The sequence below is a fragment of the Cyclopterus lumpus genome, chromosome 17 (genome assembly GCF_009769545.1).
Source record: "Cyclopterus lumpus isolate fCycLum1 chromosome 17, fCycLum1.pri, whole genome shotgun sequence".
Taxonomy (NCBI): domain Eukaryota; kingdom Metazoa; phylum Chordata; class Actinopteri; order Perciformes; family Cyclopteridae; genus Cyclopterus; species Cyclopterus lumpus.
In genome coordinates, this window is record NC_046982.1 from 17694967 (window position 1) to 17709761 (window position 14795).

The window sequence follows — 14795 nt, forward strand, 5'->3', positions numbered from 1 at the left end:
CGTTTTACTATTATATAGTTTATGATGTGTCTAGATTAATATTCCTGTAGCATTAATGTCTACGTTTCACTGCTGTGGGTTAAAACACACCTGTTGGGTAGTTAAATTGACAGCAATGCTTTGCATCATATTCTAAAAGATCATCATATGTTCGTAACTGTAACATTGTAATTCAAAATCACAGTTGAAGTTGCATAAAACAGTATTGTGTGCATCAAAATGATACTTTTAGTACAGCAGGTGAGTGCATGTAATCAGATGCTTTCCATAAATATTTTGCAGGTGAACAACCGTGTGTTTAAATCTGTAATTTTCAAATCTGCCTTTTCCTGCATAAAACCACCGCAGAGCTGCAAAATATTTGTTCCAGTTTTGACGAAGTTGGTATTGTCACTTACCTGCGTGATAAAGACAAAAGAAACGTTTAGGTATACAGGTATACCTTTCCAACCCCACTGACTCACAGGTGTGTATACAGTCTTTATTCTGTGCAGCCAAACTTTTCTTAGGGGAGATCTCCAAAATGAGCAAATGCACCAACAATGTCAGGCAAGATGTTGGAGAATTGTGAGTAGAATGACGAAAAGAACATACCATTAGTATTTCCCTTATGTTATGTCTTCAGTTTGAATATTTACCCTAATTTAGAGCTGGAACAAGGTAATGCAGAATATGTGTGGGACAAAATGATTTGAACAAATCTAATATTACTTAAATGGAATTAAAAGCCTTAAAATGTTGCTTCGCCCACATTGAAACGTCGCAGAAGTAAAATAAAATGCATACAATATATTAAATGTTAAAAAGCAGAAATGCTGAAAGAAATGGCATAATTAAATGTTAACTTAATGTATTTTGGGTGGAAAACCCGAAAAAAGGAGAAGCCTAAAGCCACATCGTCAGTAATCTTCAGTAATAATAATAATAATTAGAGTGAAGCAGTGAAGGGCCGATGACCAACCTCCTCACATTTAGCCTCTATAATCACTGTAAAATGTGTGATGAGGATGAAACGGCTGCTGCCAGCTGGACGAATGACACATGAGGTCACCGTCTCCATCCCGCCACATACTTATGATAATCCGCTCCGGGGGAGTTTATGCCCAAAGGCTCTATTTTCAGTATCAATTTCACACACTTTCATATGGCTGAGACCAAACACAGCCTCGGGCTTCTGAGCGTGAAGGGTGTGCGTTTGCTGGTGTACTTCCTCCTCTTTAAGGTAGCTGGAGGCCTCTATTGTCCACCTGCTTGTTGTGATTTTAGTGAAATGTTATCAGGAATATGTTCCATGAACATTTGAGCTCAGAGACCCTCTATAAGACCAGCAGACCATGCATGAACCACTTGAAGGCCCTTAACATGTGAGTCGATGGTGTACTTTAGTGGTGGAGATTCCCAAGAAAACCTGTAATCGAACAGACAGTTTTTAATCCAGCCTTGATGCCATGAATTATTAGTTTGCCAAATAAAACAAAATAAAAAAGATAATAAAGCTAGAAAGTTGATGAAAAAATCTCTATATTCAGGGCATGTGGGTGTGTGAGTCCAGGGGCAGCAGATATGTTATGTTTAATGTGCATTTATGACACGTTTGCCTCTGGTTTTGTGTTCTAAGTGATCAATATCACAAGAAATAAAAGCTTTGTGGAGTCAGATTGTGGTTCAGAAGCCAATAAGTCAGGAGGGAGGCAGCAGACAAGTGCAACATGTATGGAAGTGGTACACCGGCACCAGTCTGAGAGGAATCCTCTCCTAAAGCGAAGCCTCGTGACTGGAGTGCACACCAGCTCCCACTGAGCAGACAGCTGCAGCTTCATGTCGTTAATGAAGCCCACTCACTGACCTGAGGTCAGAGTGCTGGTGAGGCGATGCTGCCGCTCGGTGGTGGGAGCGTGACGTGGCACGCATGACGTGCTGGACTTGAACCAATCCACCGATTGAGAGTCTGTTTCTGAGGTTTGGTACACTTGTCAATTCTGGAGATTTCGACTGCGTCACAGCATCTTCCTCAGGGGATGAAGTTCTGCGTGAGAGGATCATGAGATGCATATTCTGGGATGCTTTTCGCCTCTTTTTTTTTGTGGTTTTGTGTCTCTTTGTGGACATTTAGTGGTTGCTTTCTGTTTCCGGGGACATTTAGTGGTTCTTTGTGGTCTTTTTATCTCCCTTTGTTGGCGTTTCGTCTCTGTTTGTGGTGATTTGATGTCTCTTTTTGGTCACTTTGTGGTAGCTTTCTTTATTTCCGTGCACATTTTGTGTCTCTTTGTAGATATTGTGTGTTTCTGGGGTCATTTTGTGGTTCTTTGTGGTCTTTATATGTCTCCTTGTTTCTGGGGTGGTTTTGTGTCTCTTTGTGGACATTTTGCGTCTCTTTGTGTTCTGTGTATTTCCCTTTGTGGGCGTTTCGTGTCCGTTTGTGGTCATTCTATGTCTCTTTTTGGTCACTTTGACTAATAATTGTGTATATTTTTTGTCATTTTGTGGTTGCTTTCTGACTGTACGTGCACGTTTTGTGTCTCTTTGTAGATATTGTGTGTTTCTGGGGTAATTTTGTGGTTCTTTGTGGTCTTTATATGTCTCCTTGTTTCTGGGGTGGTTTTGTGTCTCTTTGTGTTCTGTGTATTTCCCTTTGTGGGCGTTTCGTGTCCGTTTGTGGTCATTCTATGTCTCTTTTTGGTCACTTTGACTAATAATTGTGTATATTTTTTGTCATTTTGTGGTTGCTTTCTGACTGTACGTGCACGTTTTGTGTCTCTTTGTAGATATTCGGAGTTTCTGGAGTAATTGTGTAGTTCTTTGTGATCTCTTTGTGCTAGTCTTTGCTCTATGTGGTCATTATATGTCTCTTCGTTGTCGTTTTGTGTCTATTTGTAGTTGTTCTGTGTCTCTTTGGGGTTATTTTATATCTCTTTGTAATCACTTTGTTTATGTGTTTTTTTCTTATGTCTCTTTGTATTTGTTTGTTTTTCTCATTGTAGTAGTTTTGTTTCTTCGTGATCATCTTGAGTTTCTTTGACTTACATTATGAGGGTGAAGACCAGGGGCGGCCTGACCCTTTGTGCCTCTGGGCCTTCGCCCGGTTGGCCCGCTCAGGGATCCTTCCATGAAGTTACCTCTTAGTGGTATCCAGCAAAATTACATTGAACAAAAACATATATTCATAGAAACAACACGAGTCAGGGTAAACAAAGAACAACTATATCTTCAATAAAATGTAGCTCCACTGAAAGCAAATCAAACCCAGACTATCTCCATAGAAATCAGTAAAGGTTTGTAATCTGGGCAGACCGACCCAGTAAAACAACCCATTCCCTCTCTGAATAGGACAGAAACAGCAGAGCGGCTTTTACTTAAAACATTTATTTGATCCAATTCTTTGGAATGTAATAGTCAATGATCAGAGTCCGAGACAACAGAGACGGATGAGTCTGGGTGCTGACCAGAAATTAAAGAACAAACAATACTTTTAGTCACTTAAGGCCTCACTGCTTTTCCATTTTCTTTTTTTACTTCCTTATTTCCTTTTTTTTTTTTGAGACAGCAAAAAAAATTACAGAAGCAGTTAGAAAAAAAACATTTCTTCTTGTCATACAAAGAAAAACAAATAATAAAACAATAACACGTACATCAGTGACAGTACAAAAACAAGGTGATATTATACCAAGTAAATAAAATGGTCACGTTTCAAAAGAGACGCATATAAGCTTCTTCGAGATGGAAAAACATCTCCGTAAATTGTACTTTTCCGAGTTATCTGAAACCGTGTTAAAAAAGAAGCAACGATAACGCTGACCTCTCCCTTTCCCGTCGTTTCTCTCTTCTCATAAATCAACATCATAAACACAGATTCTTTTTTTCTTTTTTAAATATATCAGTGCAACATTTGTTTTCACCTTCCGGCGCCGCAGCATCCTTTTCCTGTTTTGAATGGGGGGAGGGAGCATTATTGAAACACACTCCGTCGGACTGAAATGACCAAAATGATACCCATAATGCTGTAAACATATTGATGTATTTGAACCGGTGCGGCTCTGCAGAGCTTATTAATAATGAACATCTCAACCGGTGGGAGCACCCTCATTTGATTGGAACAACAGTGATTGAATTTAAACGTCTTTCCTTTGCAACAAAGTGTCTGTAAAGAATCCGTGAACATTTTGAGCTCACATGATGCCAAATAATGCTACGTAAAAAAAAAAAAAGAAGAAATATGAGCAGATTGAATTTAAGACTAAACTACCAAACTATCACGCCTGCGTAATGGCTTTTTTAATCTGTCGGCATAACGTTTATTATCTCGAGAGCGAACGTGAAACATCTGTTGGAGGTTGACGAGGTCATTGACTGGTGACGTAGACTTCAACCCTACCGGCGGTACAGTGCTTTGAACAAGTAACGAGCATCACAACACATTTAGCTGCGGAAGCTAAAACACAACAGTTTTATTAATACAATATTTGTGTAGGCTCATCGTTTTCAGATTTTAAGCACTTTTGCACACAAACGAAATGATTCGATGAAATCCCCGCTGATCGCTGTAGATTGCAGTTAAATGTTGACTAAGAAATGTAAAATGAAGGATAAAACGCTCAAGTAAGCTGCAGCAGAATCGCTCAGAACAAACTTTATTTATTTATTTATAATCAGATTTTTTTTTGTTTTTCTTAAATAAAATAAATAAAAATAATGAGCCCCTGTTGATTTAAGAGGCATTTCTGTTGGGTATGATTAGCGAGTAAACTCATCTTTGTTATGAACAAAATGTTCCTTATCTGTGTGTGTTACTTTAACCCTGTCCCCTAAAACATGACATCGCACCGCACTCTCAATTATACGTTTAGCAGTCATAGTTTTTAAACAAAACTAAATATATAAACGCTACAGTGTACTTTGATAAGTTGAGGCAACACAACTATGATTTAGTGAGAGAAAAAAAAGAAGAAACCTGACCAAACAAAAAGTACACGAGCAGCCGTCTCCTGGGTGAGAACGCATGTTCAGACGTACTCCACGACAGAATACCCAAACCTTAATTGTCATTCACAGTGCAGTTTTGTTGTATGGCAACGTGCATCTTTAGGAGACAGACATTTGACGTGTGAGGCAAGAAATTGGACGGTTTGGGCTTTTTTTTAAAACATCATTTAGAGCCTTCAAAGATTCCTCCTCTGATAGTCGACACCGGGAAAAAACAAAAAAACAAAAAACCCTGACAAAGCAGAGACCAGCCATCGTCATGGCACACATCAATTCCTACGTACACTGAAGCATCCTGTGAGCTCAGTGAAAGATGCTGATGGACGTCTCTCTCTCTCTCTCTCTCTGTCGCTGAAGGCCGGACACACTTTAGTTAAAAAGTCCAAACGGTCCCTTTGTGTGCCAGCTTTGAAACGTTGATCCGTCCTCGACGTTCCTGTCAGCGTCTTAGTCTTCAGCGGTACTGAGGTTGTCCGTTTTTTTTTTTTACCCTGTACAAAAACAGCACTTCCCATGAGGCATTTCTGAGGCGTCTCTCTCTCTCTCTCTCTCTCTCTCCATAATCTCAAAAGCCGTTTCCGTCGTTGTGAAAACCCCTTCCTGCTCCCCAGAGCACAAGCAGGAACTCAACGACGACACCAACAAAAAATGGCAACCAGGTCAAAAGGAACACAAAGAAACAGGTTTTGTGTTCGCGTCCGTTAAAACGAATACTTTCTGTACATTTTAGAGATCTTTGATTCCAACAGAGAAAGGATACTGCGGCACTGGTGTCTTTTTTTCTATATAGAAAAGGGCGCTCAAATATATTAAAACCTATGTACAATATGTTGGATGTGTCATGTGCCATGAACATGAGGCATTCAGGGCTCCTGCAACACCTTTTTTTCTTTTTTTTCCCCCCCACTCTGAAATTCCCAAAACCTGAACTGCTTTGACTTGAGATTTTAAACATTTTAACGTGCGTCAGTACGATCGTCGTCAGCGTCGTCAGGATCCACGCCGACACGCGCCACACTTGACAGCAACCGCTGCTACTGCGACACAAAAAAATGTGTAGTCGTATCATCGCAATCTGGTAACGGTTTGTGTGTAGGAACCCCTGGACGGACAGCCGATGAGAGAACAACCAGCAGAAAAACAAGGCAAAAGAAAAAGAAAAGAAAAGGCACTGTTGGAACTAGACAGAGGTCAACGGGTCACGATGGTGCCCGCCCACACGCACGCACACACACACACACACACACACACACACACACACACACACAAGCACACACACACACACACACACACACACACACAAAACCACTAACTGAATGACACATACACACCTTAAATGCAGATGTATATGAAAGTCACACGCGTAGACACTTTCACACTCACGCGGCCGGTTAAAGAGCAAATTCCATCTTGGAAAGAAAATTAAAAAAATTATAAAAAAATAATAAAGTTAATCTTTCCATTAGAATTACACACACTTTCATCTGAATTGGCCTCAACACCAGCATGTGATCACATGAACTCAACAAAGCACGCCGAAAAAAACAAATAGAATCCTCAAGTTTCCTTCTTTTTTTGTGTGTTTTCTCTCTCCGCTGTACAGATGCTTTATACACAGTGCCCCCTGCAGGTCAGTCCCTTCCACTGCCGCTCCTGAGAAGAAGAACAAAAATGACATTGGCTCACTTTCAGCCCACCCTGACGTCCCATCGGTGGTTCCTCCCACTAGATTGGCTGCATCACATCTCTCTCTCTCTCCCTCTCTCTCTCTCGCCCCCCCCCCCCATCCCTCCTCACGCCTCTGAATAGTTAGTCTGTCCGTTCATCTTGTCCTTCTTTAGCTTCACGCCGTCCACCAGCTCAAAGTTATAGTTTTCCAGGGCGGATAAGTTCCTGTCCGTCATGCTGCCTTGCGAGCAGGCGCAGTACAGCACGACACCGCAGATGGCGCCCAGGAAGACGCCCAGCGCGGACATGGCGATGATGGTGATGAGGATGGGGTCCAGGGTCTTCAGCATGTTGCCCTGGCCGCCGAGCTCGCTGGTCTCCTGAGAGTGAGAGTCCATCGCTGCAAGAGAGAGAAAGTGATGCTGCGTTCAAACGACCGGTGGCGACGAAAAGGCTCCGAGTGGTTTCTCATGTTCACAGAAAGACAACGACGTGAAGAACACAGACGACACGACTGCTTTATTAATGCAGCTTTTCTTTTACAGAAGCAGAACACAAGTTAGATGTTTTGTGATGATGGGCCGTCTGTCTCAGCTCAAGTTAAAATCAGTCCTGTGTATAAATCTTATGGAGAATCTATGGTGCGCTTTGGAAAACCGGTCAGGGGGTAACGTTAAAGAGACAGAAATACAAGTACTTCCTTATCTATCTAGATTGTTTTGGTGTGAGTTGCCTATAGTTTTGGAGATATCGGCCGTAGAGATGTCATATAGTCCCATTGTATTGGACAGAAGGCTTGTGGTGCTGAAAGCGGCTAAATAAAAATACATTAGAAAAAACTCACTATTTAGCGCTTTGAGCACCACAAGCCGAGTGCCATTTAATCCCATTATATATTAGAGAGAAGGCAGACATCTCCAAAACTAGGGGACTCACGACAACACACTCTAAACTGATAAATAGCACGGCAGGTAAGAGGGGAAATATGTATTTTTTAATTTGGGGTGACCAGTATGCATAGTTTATTTCCCAAAACGTGGAAATCCACTCATGCGATCCTTTTGAGATGTCAAAAAAAAACATGGTCAGAAGCACAATAGAGACATTTTTACTTTAATGGGGAAGTCTGACTTAATCTAGAAAAGAAACTTGTAGATGCAAATCATCCAAAGTACTTTTTTGGACGGACAAAGCCGGAGTCGGTCGCGTGACTTACGGAGGATGAAGATCTCAGTCGGCGGAGACGTCGGAGCTTCACCCATGACGAAAGTGGCATCTGTTAGATTAAATATTAAAACAGGAAAGTCAAAACAAAACATGAATTCAAAAATATCTTCACCGCACAGTCCAGCATTATAACACGACACACACCGTTGCAGTTCACGGCGTCGAGTCCATCTAGGATCCGGATGTTGTCCACGGCGATGTGACCCGCGCTGCGTCTGTCCGCGACGCCTTCCACGACCACCTGCACATCACAACGCACGCAATGAAACAGCTGAGAGGCCACGAGCTGAAGTCTCATACGGAGGCAATGACCATACGTTGGTTTCGCATTCCTTTTTATACGTGTAACCGACGAGGGGTCGCGAGCTAAATCTGAGGGGTCATGACAATATCTTTACGGAAATATACTTTTGTGATACAACATTCTAGTTTAGTTTAATTTAAACATTTTTTTTTTAAACATTTTTTTATTTTTACAGATAAAATATAATATAATATAAACATTAAACCAACTCCAGTAAAATAATAAGATAAGAAAATAAAAAGAAGAACAATTTGAAAAATATAATCAAAAAAGAAGAAAAGTCTCATGTCTTCAGAGAATGAAGAGACTTCTTTTTAAAGAGGTTACAAGCTAAATAGTTTATGAATCTGTTCAACTGATCAATCTAAATAGTTTTGCTTATTTACCGGAAAAAAAATATATTCAGCCTTTTTGTCTGACTTGCTGAAATAAAATTAGATATTTATCCATTTTTTCTATACAAAGTAATCCTTTTTACCCAGCATGCATTGTGCCAGATGCAGGGAACACACCCAGAAAAATGCCAAAAGTCTATCACGGGACACATTGTCGGTTCCAACTCAGTGCTTTTTCTTTTAAATCACAATTTTTCCTGGCTTCATTTTTTTTCTTTAATAGACATTCAATCTCTGCACATGTTGTTGTGAAAACAAACAAAAGAAACTGTCCAAAGGGTGAAGGAAGGATCTCAAGATAACAACTAGTTGTATTCTCAAATAAAAAAAACTCAAAATAATCCCCTTTAAGAATCCTCCACAGCCGCTCTCGCCTCACCTGATACGGGACGCTGGAGCGTGGCAGTTGGACTCGTCCCTCCCTCCACACCGTCCCCTGTAGGCCGCTGAGCATCCACAGGAGCTGGCCCGCCTCCGCCTCCTTCCTCTGCTTGATGTGGAGCGACGCGGCGTGCTCACCGAACATGCAATACCAGAAGGACATGCAGAGGTCGGCGTCCGGCGACGTGATGGGCTGGCTGACCAAGCTCGCCACCTTCTCCTCCTCCTCCTGGCCCGTCTTGCTCGGCTCGTCCGTGTCCCCCATGTAGATGAAGTTCCCCCGTTCGCCTGCAGGGGGCAGCAAAAGACAAGGTAAGAGGCGTCAGCGTGCTGCGTTCAGGGGGGCCCACCTTCACTGCGGATATGTTGACTCTCTTTCCTCCACAAAACCTCAAAGAGTGAAGTCAGTGATACTCATTTCCATACATTTTGAAGGAAAACAGGCGTCGATATGATTGATATCGAGCAATGAAAGCTTTCCAAAAAAAACCCTCACTACGCACCCTCTGTATCGCATTGAATCGAATGTAAATACCTGTCGCGAGTGCTTTTCTGTCTTTTCACCTCACTTAAAATGTCAGTCTAATTGTTCCCATCAAACTCAAGGATGTTGCAGCGCCAGAAAAACAAAAGGACTCAATATCGGGCTTCGGGAGACGATGCGATTTGTTTTACTTGTGATCTGGTCCAGAAATCAAGGTGAAGTCGTTCATTTTGGATCGGCTGCCGTCTCCACAAAAAAAAATAAGTAAAAAAAACATCCATCAATGGAGGTTTGACCTTGAGATAAATCTGAGCGCCGCATTCTTTAAAAAAAAAAAAAAAGGTCCCACGTTTTTCAAGGCCATTCATTCATTTAAAAAAATGTTTAAAGGGGTCGAAGCATCCGTCAGTTGCGTGTACAGTTATGAAATGTCTCTCGGGTGTTTTCTGTTTAATCTAGATTTTCTTGTTGCCTTTTTATAACTCTGTCGTGGTGGCATATCGTGACCAAGACACCAAGACAAGAGCTTTAATCTTCTAGTTAATCTAATTCTAGTTATATAAAGAAAAACGTTTTCTCCCTTGTGCTTATTAGTGCCGAGACAATGTAAGTTAAATGTATTCATCCATAAGAAACACTGAAATTATAGTGCTTATTATTATTATATACGATTCTTATTATTTATATTATTATTAGCATTATTATTATTATTATTATTACACCAAAACACAAAAAGAACCATGAAACTATATTGTTAAAAAGAACCATCCAAACTCTGATTTGAAAAACCAAAATGCCATTTTCGAAAAGGGATTTCTAATTATTAACCGAAGACGTTCTAATAAATAAAAACAAGCTCAAGTCCAAAAAGATTCCGGCCCGACTTCATTTGCAACTATCCCGCTCTGAATGAACGTCGCCTCCATCACAAGCGTGTTCTTTAAAGTGTGTGTGTCACGGACACACATCTCCCACCTGTGTGGTCGAGGATCGGCGCTCGGTGGACGGCCGGGGCCCCGTTGGTCTGGATGTGCCACTTGGCCCCCGTCCCGGTCTCCCAGCTCCAGCCGCAGAACGACGAGTAGTCAAAGTCGCAGGCGAACCACACGTACGCTGCATTGAGAGGAGAGAAGAGAGCAGGCGGAGGTGAGAGGAGGTCCTCAGGTTAAAAACACCTTTAACAGTCAGGAGGAGGTTTTTCTTTTCCCAGAAAAAGGGGAAAGAAATCGCCCGTCAAAGTCTTACAGGTGCTTTTCTTGTTGAAAACTCATGATTCAGCTTCTAATGACACGATATGAGAAAAGTCTCACAGTGTAGAAGCTCAGACCTCTATATATGTATCTGTTGGTCCTTCTATTCATCCTGGAGCAAGAAGTTGAACCACAACTACGACTCACCTGGAGGCCGCCGGTGCAGCCGAAAGAACACAATCCCTCACTGGCTTCCCTATTTTATAATACACATCAGGGCTGAGGCATCGAGCATCTACCGGACCTTTAATCGACCCTTCTCTGGTCCAGTACAACTATCCAGAAAGCCAATCACATATGAAGTATTAGTTACTCACTTCATAAGGAGTAAGTCACCCGGTTTTAGTTAGTTACCAAATGTCTTGATTAGTCAAAATAAATGGGGGCCATGTTTCACAACAACAAGAACAAATCAAGACTTTTCACCGGTCCTTGATTCTCCGTTCAAGAAGAAAAAAAAAAAAATACATTGTTTTTCTCCAAGAATTTAAGGTAAGTAACTTATACGCAAAAAGGGTTGTTTTGTGTGTGAGGTGTTTCCCTCAAAGGCTGCGAGGTTGCAACCAATTCTACGTTTTCCAATCACTTTCCAAGAAAAGAGAGAGAAATAGAGAGAGAGAGAGAGAGAGAGCAGACAGACTGAAGAAGAAAGTCTTGCACCATCAATATCAGAAAGCTGTTCCTGCTTTATTGTACGTGCACTATGAATTGTACAGCTTGTGGAAAACATATCGCGCCGAAACAAAAAGGGGGCCGTGTGCAGATGGGCCCGAGGTGAGAGAGACGGAGAGAGAGAGAGAGAGAGAGACAGAGAGAGAGACAGAGAGAGAGATAGTTGTAACTGTAGACGGCGTGCGGCGCTGCGGGGCCATTTCCCATCCGGCAGCCTGGCTGAAAAAAACCCACAAAAAAAACCCTATGGCTGATAGAAAACAGCGGGCAACACATACAGATGTTTGAGATCAGGACATCAAGATAGGAACGGAGGGATCTTCCGCGGGGGGGGGGGGGGGGGGGGGGAGGCGCGGTGCCACCAACATGTGGATGTGGTCTCTCTCCGAAAAAAGAAAGAAAAACCCCATCGACGTCCCTCCTTTTCTGTCGGTTCACCGCAGCATCCAAAACGGATGCAGACATCTCTGGACGTGTTCTGAGAGGCTAATGGGATGCAGAGATGATGACCCCCCCCCCACCCCCCCTGCAGCAACTCCAAGCTGTCTTCCCGCGATGCTTCCTCTCGGCTAATTGAGACCCCAAGAGGCCGTTGTCCTCGCTCACCTTTACCTTTCGCTCTCCTTTTCTCTTCCTGCCCTTTTTTTGGTCTCATGTTCTATTCATCCCTCTCTCCGCCGCTATCTTTCTCCCTTTTCAGCCGGCTCGTCCCGACTCCCCCGTTTACTCCACGTGAACTGAATTGAACGTGAACAGGCCGGGCGAGTGTGGAGCGAATGCAGACCCACAATGCACCGGCACCAGGCGATCGGTCCAACGACGAGACTACGAACACGTGTGAAAAAGGGGTTTTAAATCACATCTCCCAGTTTTCCAGATGTTCCAGGTTTTCCACCAGTACGGTGAGTTTGAACCTGATCACGAGGGGATCAAGAAAGAAAGATATATTTCTGCCACATTAATTAGCTTTAAACTTGAACTTTCTTGCTTTCTTCTTGTCGCCATCGTGTTATTATTGTGCTATTCTTATTTTATTTGACCTTTCTCTGTTTATCTGTGCTCATTTCTCTCCTTGTGCTGCCCTCTGATAAAGAGTCATCTTTTATCGTACGTGAACTTGTGAATATATTGGATAGCTTCACCTCTTTTAAGTCTAAAAAAAAAGTCTTTATTTCTATTTTCTGATTTAAATGCGGGTGCATTTCAGAGCGGCCCTATCAGCATTTCTCCCAGCAGCCGAGTCGTGTGTCGGCGCGAGCGGCACTGGGCGGAAAAAAAGTCTCATTCGTGAACTGGAGCCATAAAAAAGCCATTCGCTCCCATGAAAGCCGGTCACATTGTTCTCTGGTGACACTGAACGATGGCACTGGTGGATGAATTAATGCGCCGATCTGGCAACCCACAACCCGGCACAACCCCGTAAAAATGTGCCTGTGAAATGGATCGCCCGGACTTTGAAGTTACTGTACGAGTCAGAGGGAAGAGGACGAAAGAGAAGAGGAAAAGATAGAAGGAGAAACTGAAAGCCGAGGAGGAAATGTGAGAGGAGGAGAGCAAACATGGCAGCAGATTGCGGCGGACATCCTCACCTGGTACGCAGTTTATGACGAGGTCGGTCGCTGTGGTGCCTCCTGGTGGAAACAGATGGGAGAGTCAGGGTGGGGGTCAAAGGTCAGGCGGTTCGGTCCCACCCACACAGATGCACACACATGAACTCACAGGAGACGAAAGCGACAGCAGGCTCTTCACGCTCTTCAGAAAACATTCAAAGAAATCTGAAGGGGGCCGTTTTTTTGTCTTTTGGAGACTTCACGTTTTTCAGTGAAAACCTCAGAGTTGCAATCGATCACATGTGACGGTAAAGGGAAGATGAAGGAGAATTTTCAACGTTAACGGGGCTGTTTGATTTGTAATGTTGCAAGTTAAACAGAAAGAAAAAAAAATAATAAATACACGTTTTGGTCAAAACTTTTAGTATTAGAAGGAAGATAAGGGGGAATTTGTCATGATCTCAGTCCAACGAGGTCATCTTCTGTCAAAGTCAAGAAGATCACGATCAGAGACATGAAGGAGACGAGGGCCGCGGGGGGAAGGAGACGAGGGCTGCTGGGGGGAAGGAGACGAGAGCTGAGGGGGAAGGAGACGAGAGCTGAAGGAGACGAGAGCTGAGGGGGAAGGAGACGAGAGCTGCTGGGGGGAAGGAGACGAGAGCTGAGGGGGAAGGAGACGAGAGCTGAAGGAGACGAGAGCTGAGGGGGAAGGAGACGAGAGCTGCTGGTGGAAGGAGATGAGAGCTGCTGGGGGAAGGAGACGAGAGCTGAGGGGGAAGGAGACGAGAGCTGCTGGTGGAAGGAGATGAGAGCTGCTGGGGGAAGGAGACGAGAGCTGAGGGGGAAGGAGACAAGGGCCGCGGGGGTAAGGAGACAAGTGTTTTGTGTCGCCTCGCTTCTTAAAATTGAATCTAGAAGCAGACGTACAAAAAAGACTCTAAAGCAAAAGCTAGACCTTTTATTAAACGTTATAAACATACGTACAATGTGTTATAATCTGCTGTTACAGCCACTCCTGCCTATTCATAATGCTTTATTCCAACAATCATAACACGCTATTTTGCATTTTATAATGATTTAAAAGGTCCGGTATTATAATACTGAATTTATTTTGCAAAGATCATAGTGTGTTATATTTCCCACTTTTCATAACGCGTTATAATCGTGTTATAATGAATTATAACACGATTATAAGCTGCTTTCAGTAAAGGGAAAAAATATAATTGAATATATTACAGACCACACAAAAAGTAGTAAAACATTTTTTCATAACAATACACTAGAGTAAATTAGAACCAGCATACAAATGCACATAACAACGATTATAATGTGTTATAAAAATATTATAATGTATTCCAATTATGGGAATTATTTTACACAATGATACTTGGCGAGTGAACAGCAATTATGAAATATTATGCCCTTTTTAAGACTTTCTAAAATGCTTTCCAGTGTGTTATGATTATTGTTATAAAGCATATTGATACATATGAGTGCCTGTCTCTTTAATTATAAAAAAAATGTTTACCCGTCACTGTGTCGTAGTCCTCGGGGGCCACGGTCTCGTCGCCGCAGCCATGCTGTCCGTCCTCGCAGTCCGGGACCGGGCTCGTCGTCCCCGGGACGGTGGTCGGCGCCGTGGTGGTCGCTCCAAACGTGGTCATGGGACGCGTGGAGGCGATGGCCGTGGTGGGAGGAGCCGTGGTTGTGATGTCTGGATGGATAGAAGGATTACAAATAAGTCTTTGCGTTTAACAACATTTAAGGCATATTCATGTACGATGAACCAGATGAAGCCGGTGGTCGTCTGCGTGTGTATTTAAAGCGCGTCTTTACATGTTTGTTAATAAGATAATGTTCCTCATTGGATCCTGGATTACTGCA

The 14795-nt window shown here is 42.8% G+C and overlaps 1 protein-coding gene across 2 annotated transcripts in view; it reads right to left on the reverse strand.

Moving 5' to 3' along the window:
• Window positions 1-3376: 3376 nt before the first annotated feature.
• The window catches only part of LOC117746502 (neuropilin-1a-like), a 74614-nt gene continuing 63195 nt past the window's right edge, over window positions 3377-14795 (reverse strand). Inside the window, exons 12-18 of one of the 2 annotated variants that reach the window (XM_034555683.1) lie at window positions 14440-14625; window positions 12951-12992; window positions 10415-10552; window positions 8954-9243; window positions 8020-8116; window positions 7865-7924; window positions 3377-7048 (exon numbers count right to left, since the gene is read on the reverse strand). In XM_034555683.1, coding sequence (XP_034411574.1) covers window positions 6774-7048; window positions 7865-7924; window positions 8020-8116; window positions 8954-9243; window positions 10415-10552; window positions 12951-12992; window positions 14440-14625 — 1088 coding nt within the window. In that variant the 3' untranslated portion in view covers window positions 3377-6773. Of the gene's footprint in view, window positions 7049-7864; window positions 7925-8019; window positions 8117-8953; window positions 9244-10414; window positions 10553-12950; window positions 12993-14439 lie in introns of those variants that run through there. The other variant, XM_034555684.1, reaches the window with a different exon arrangement.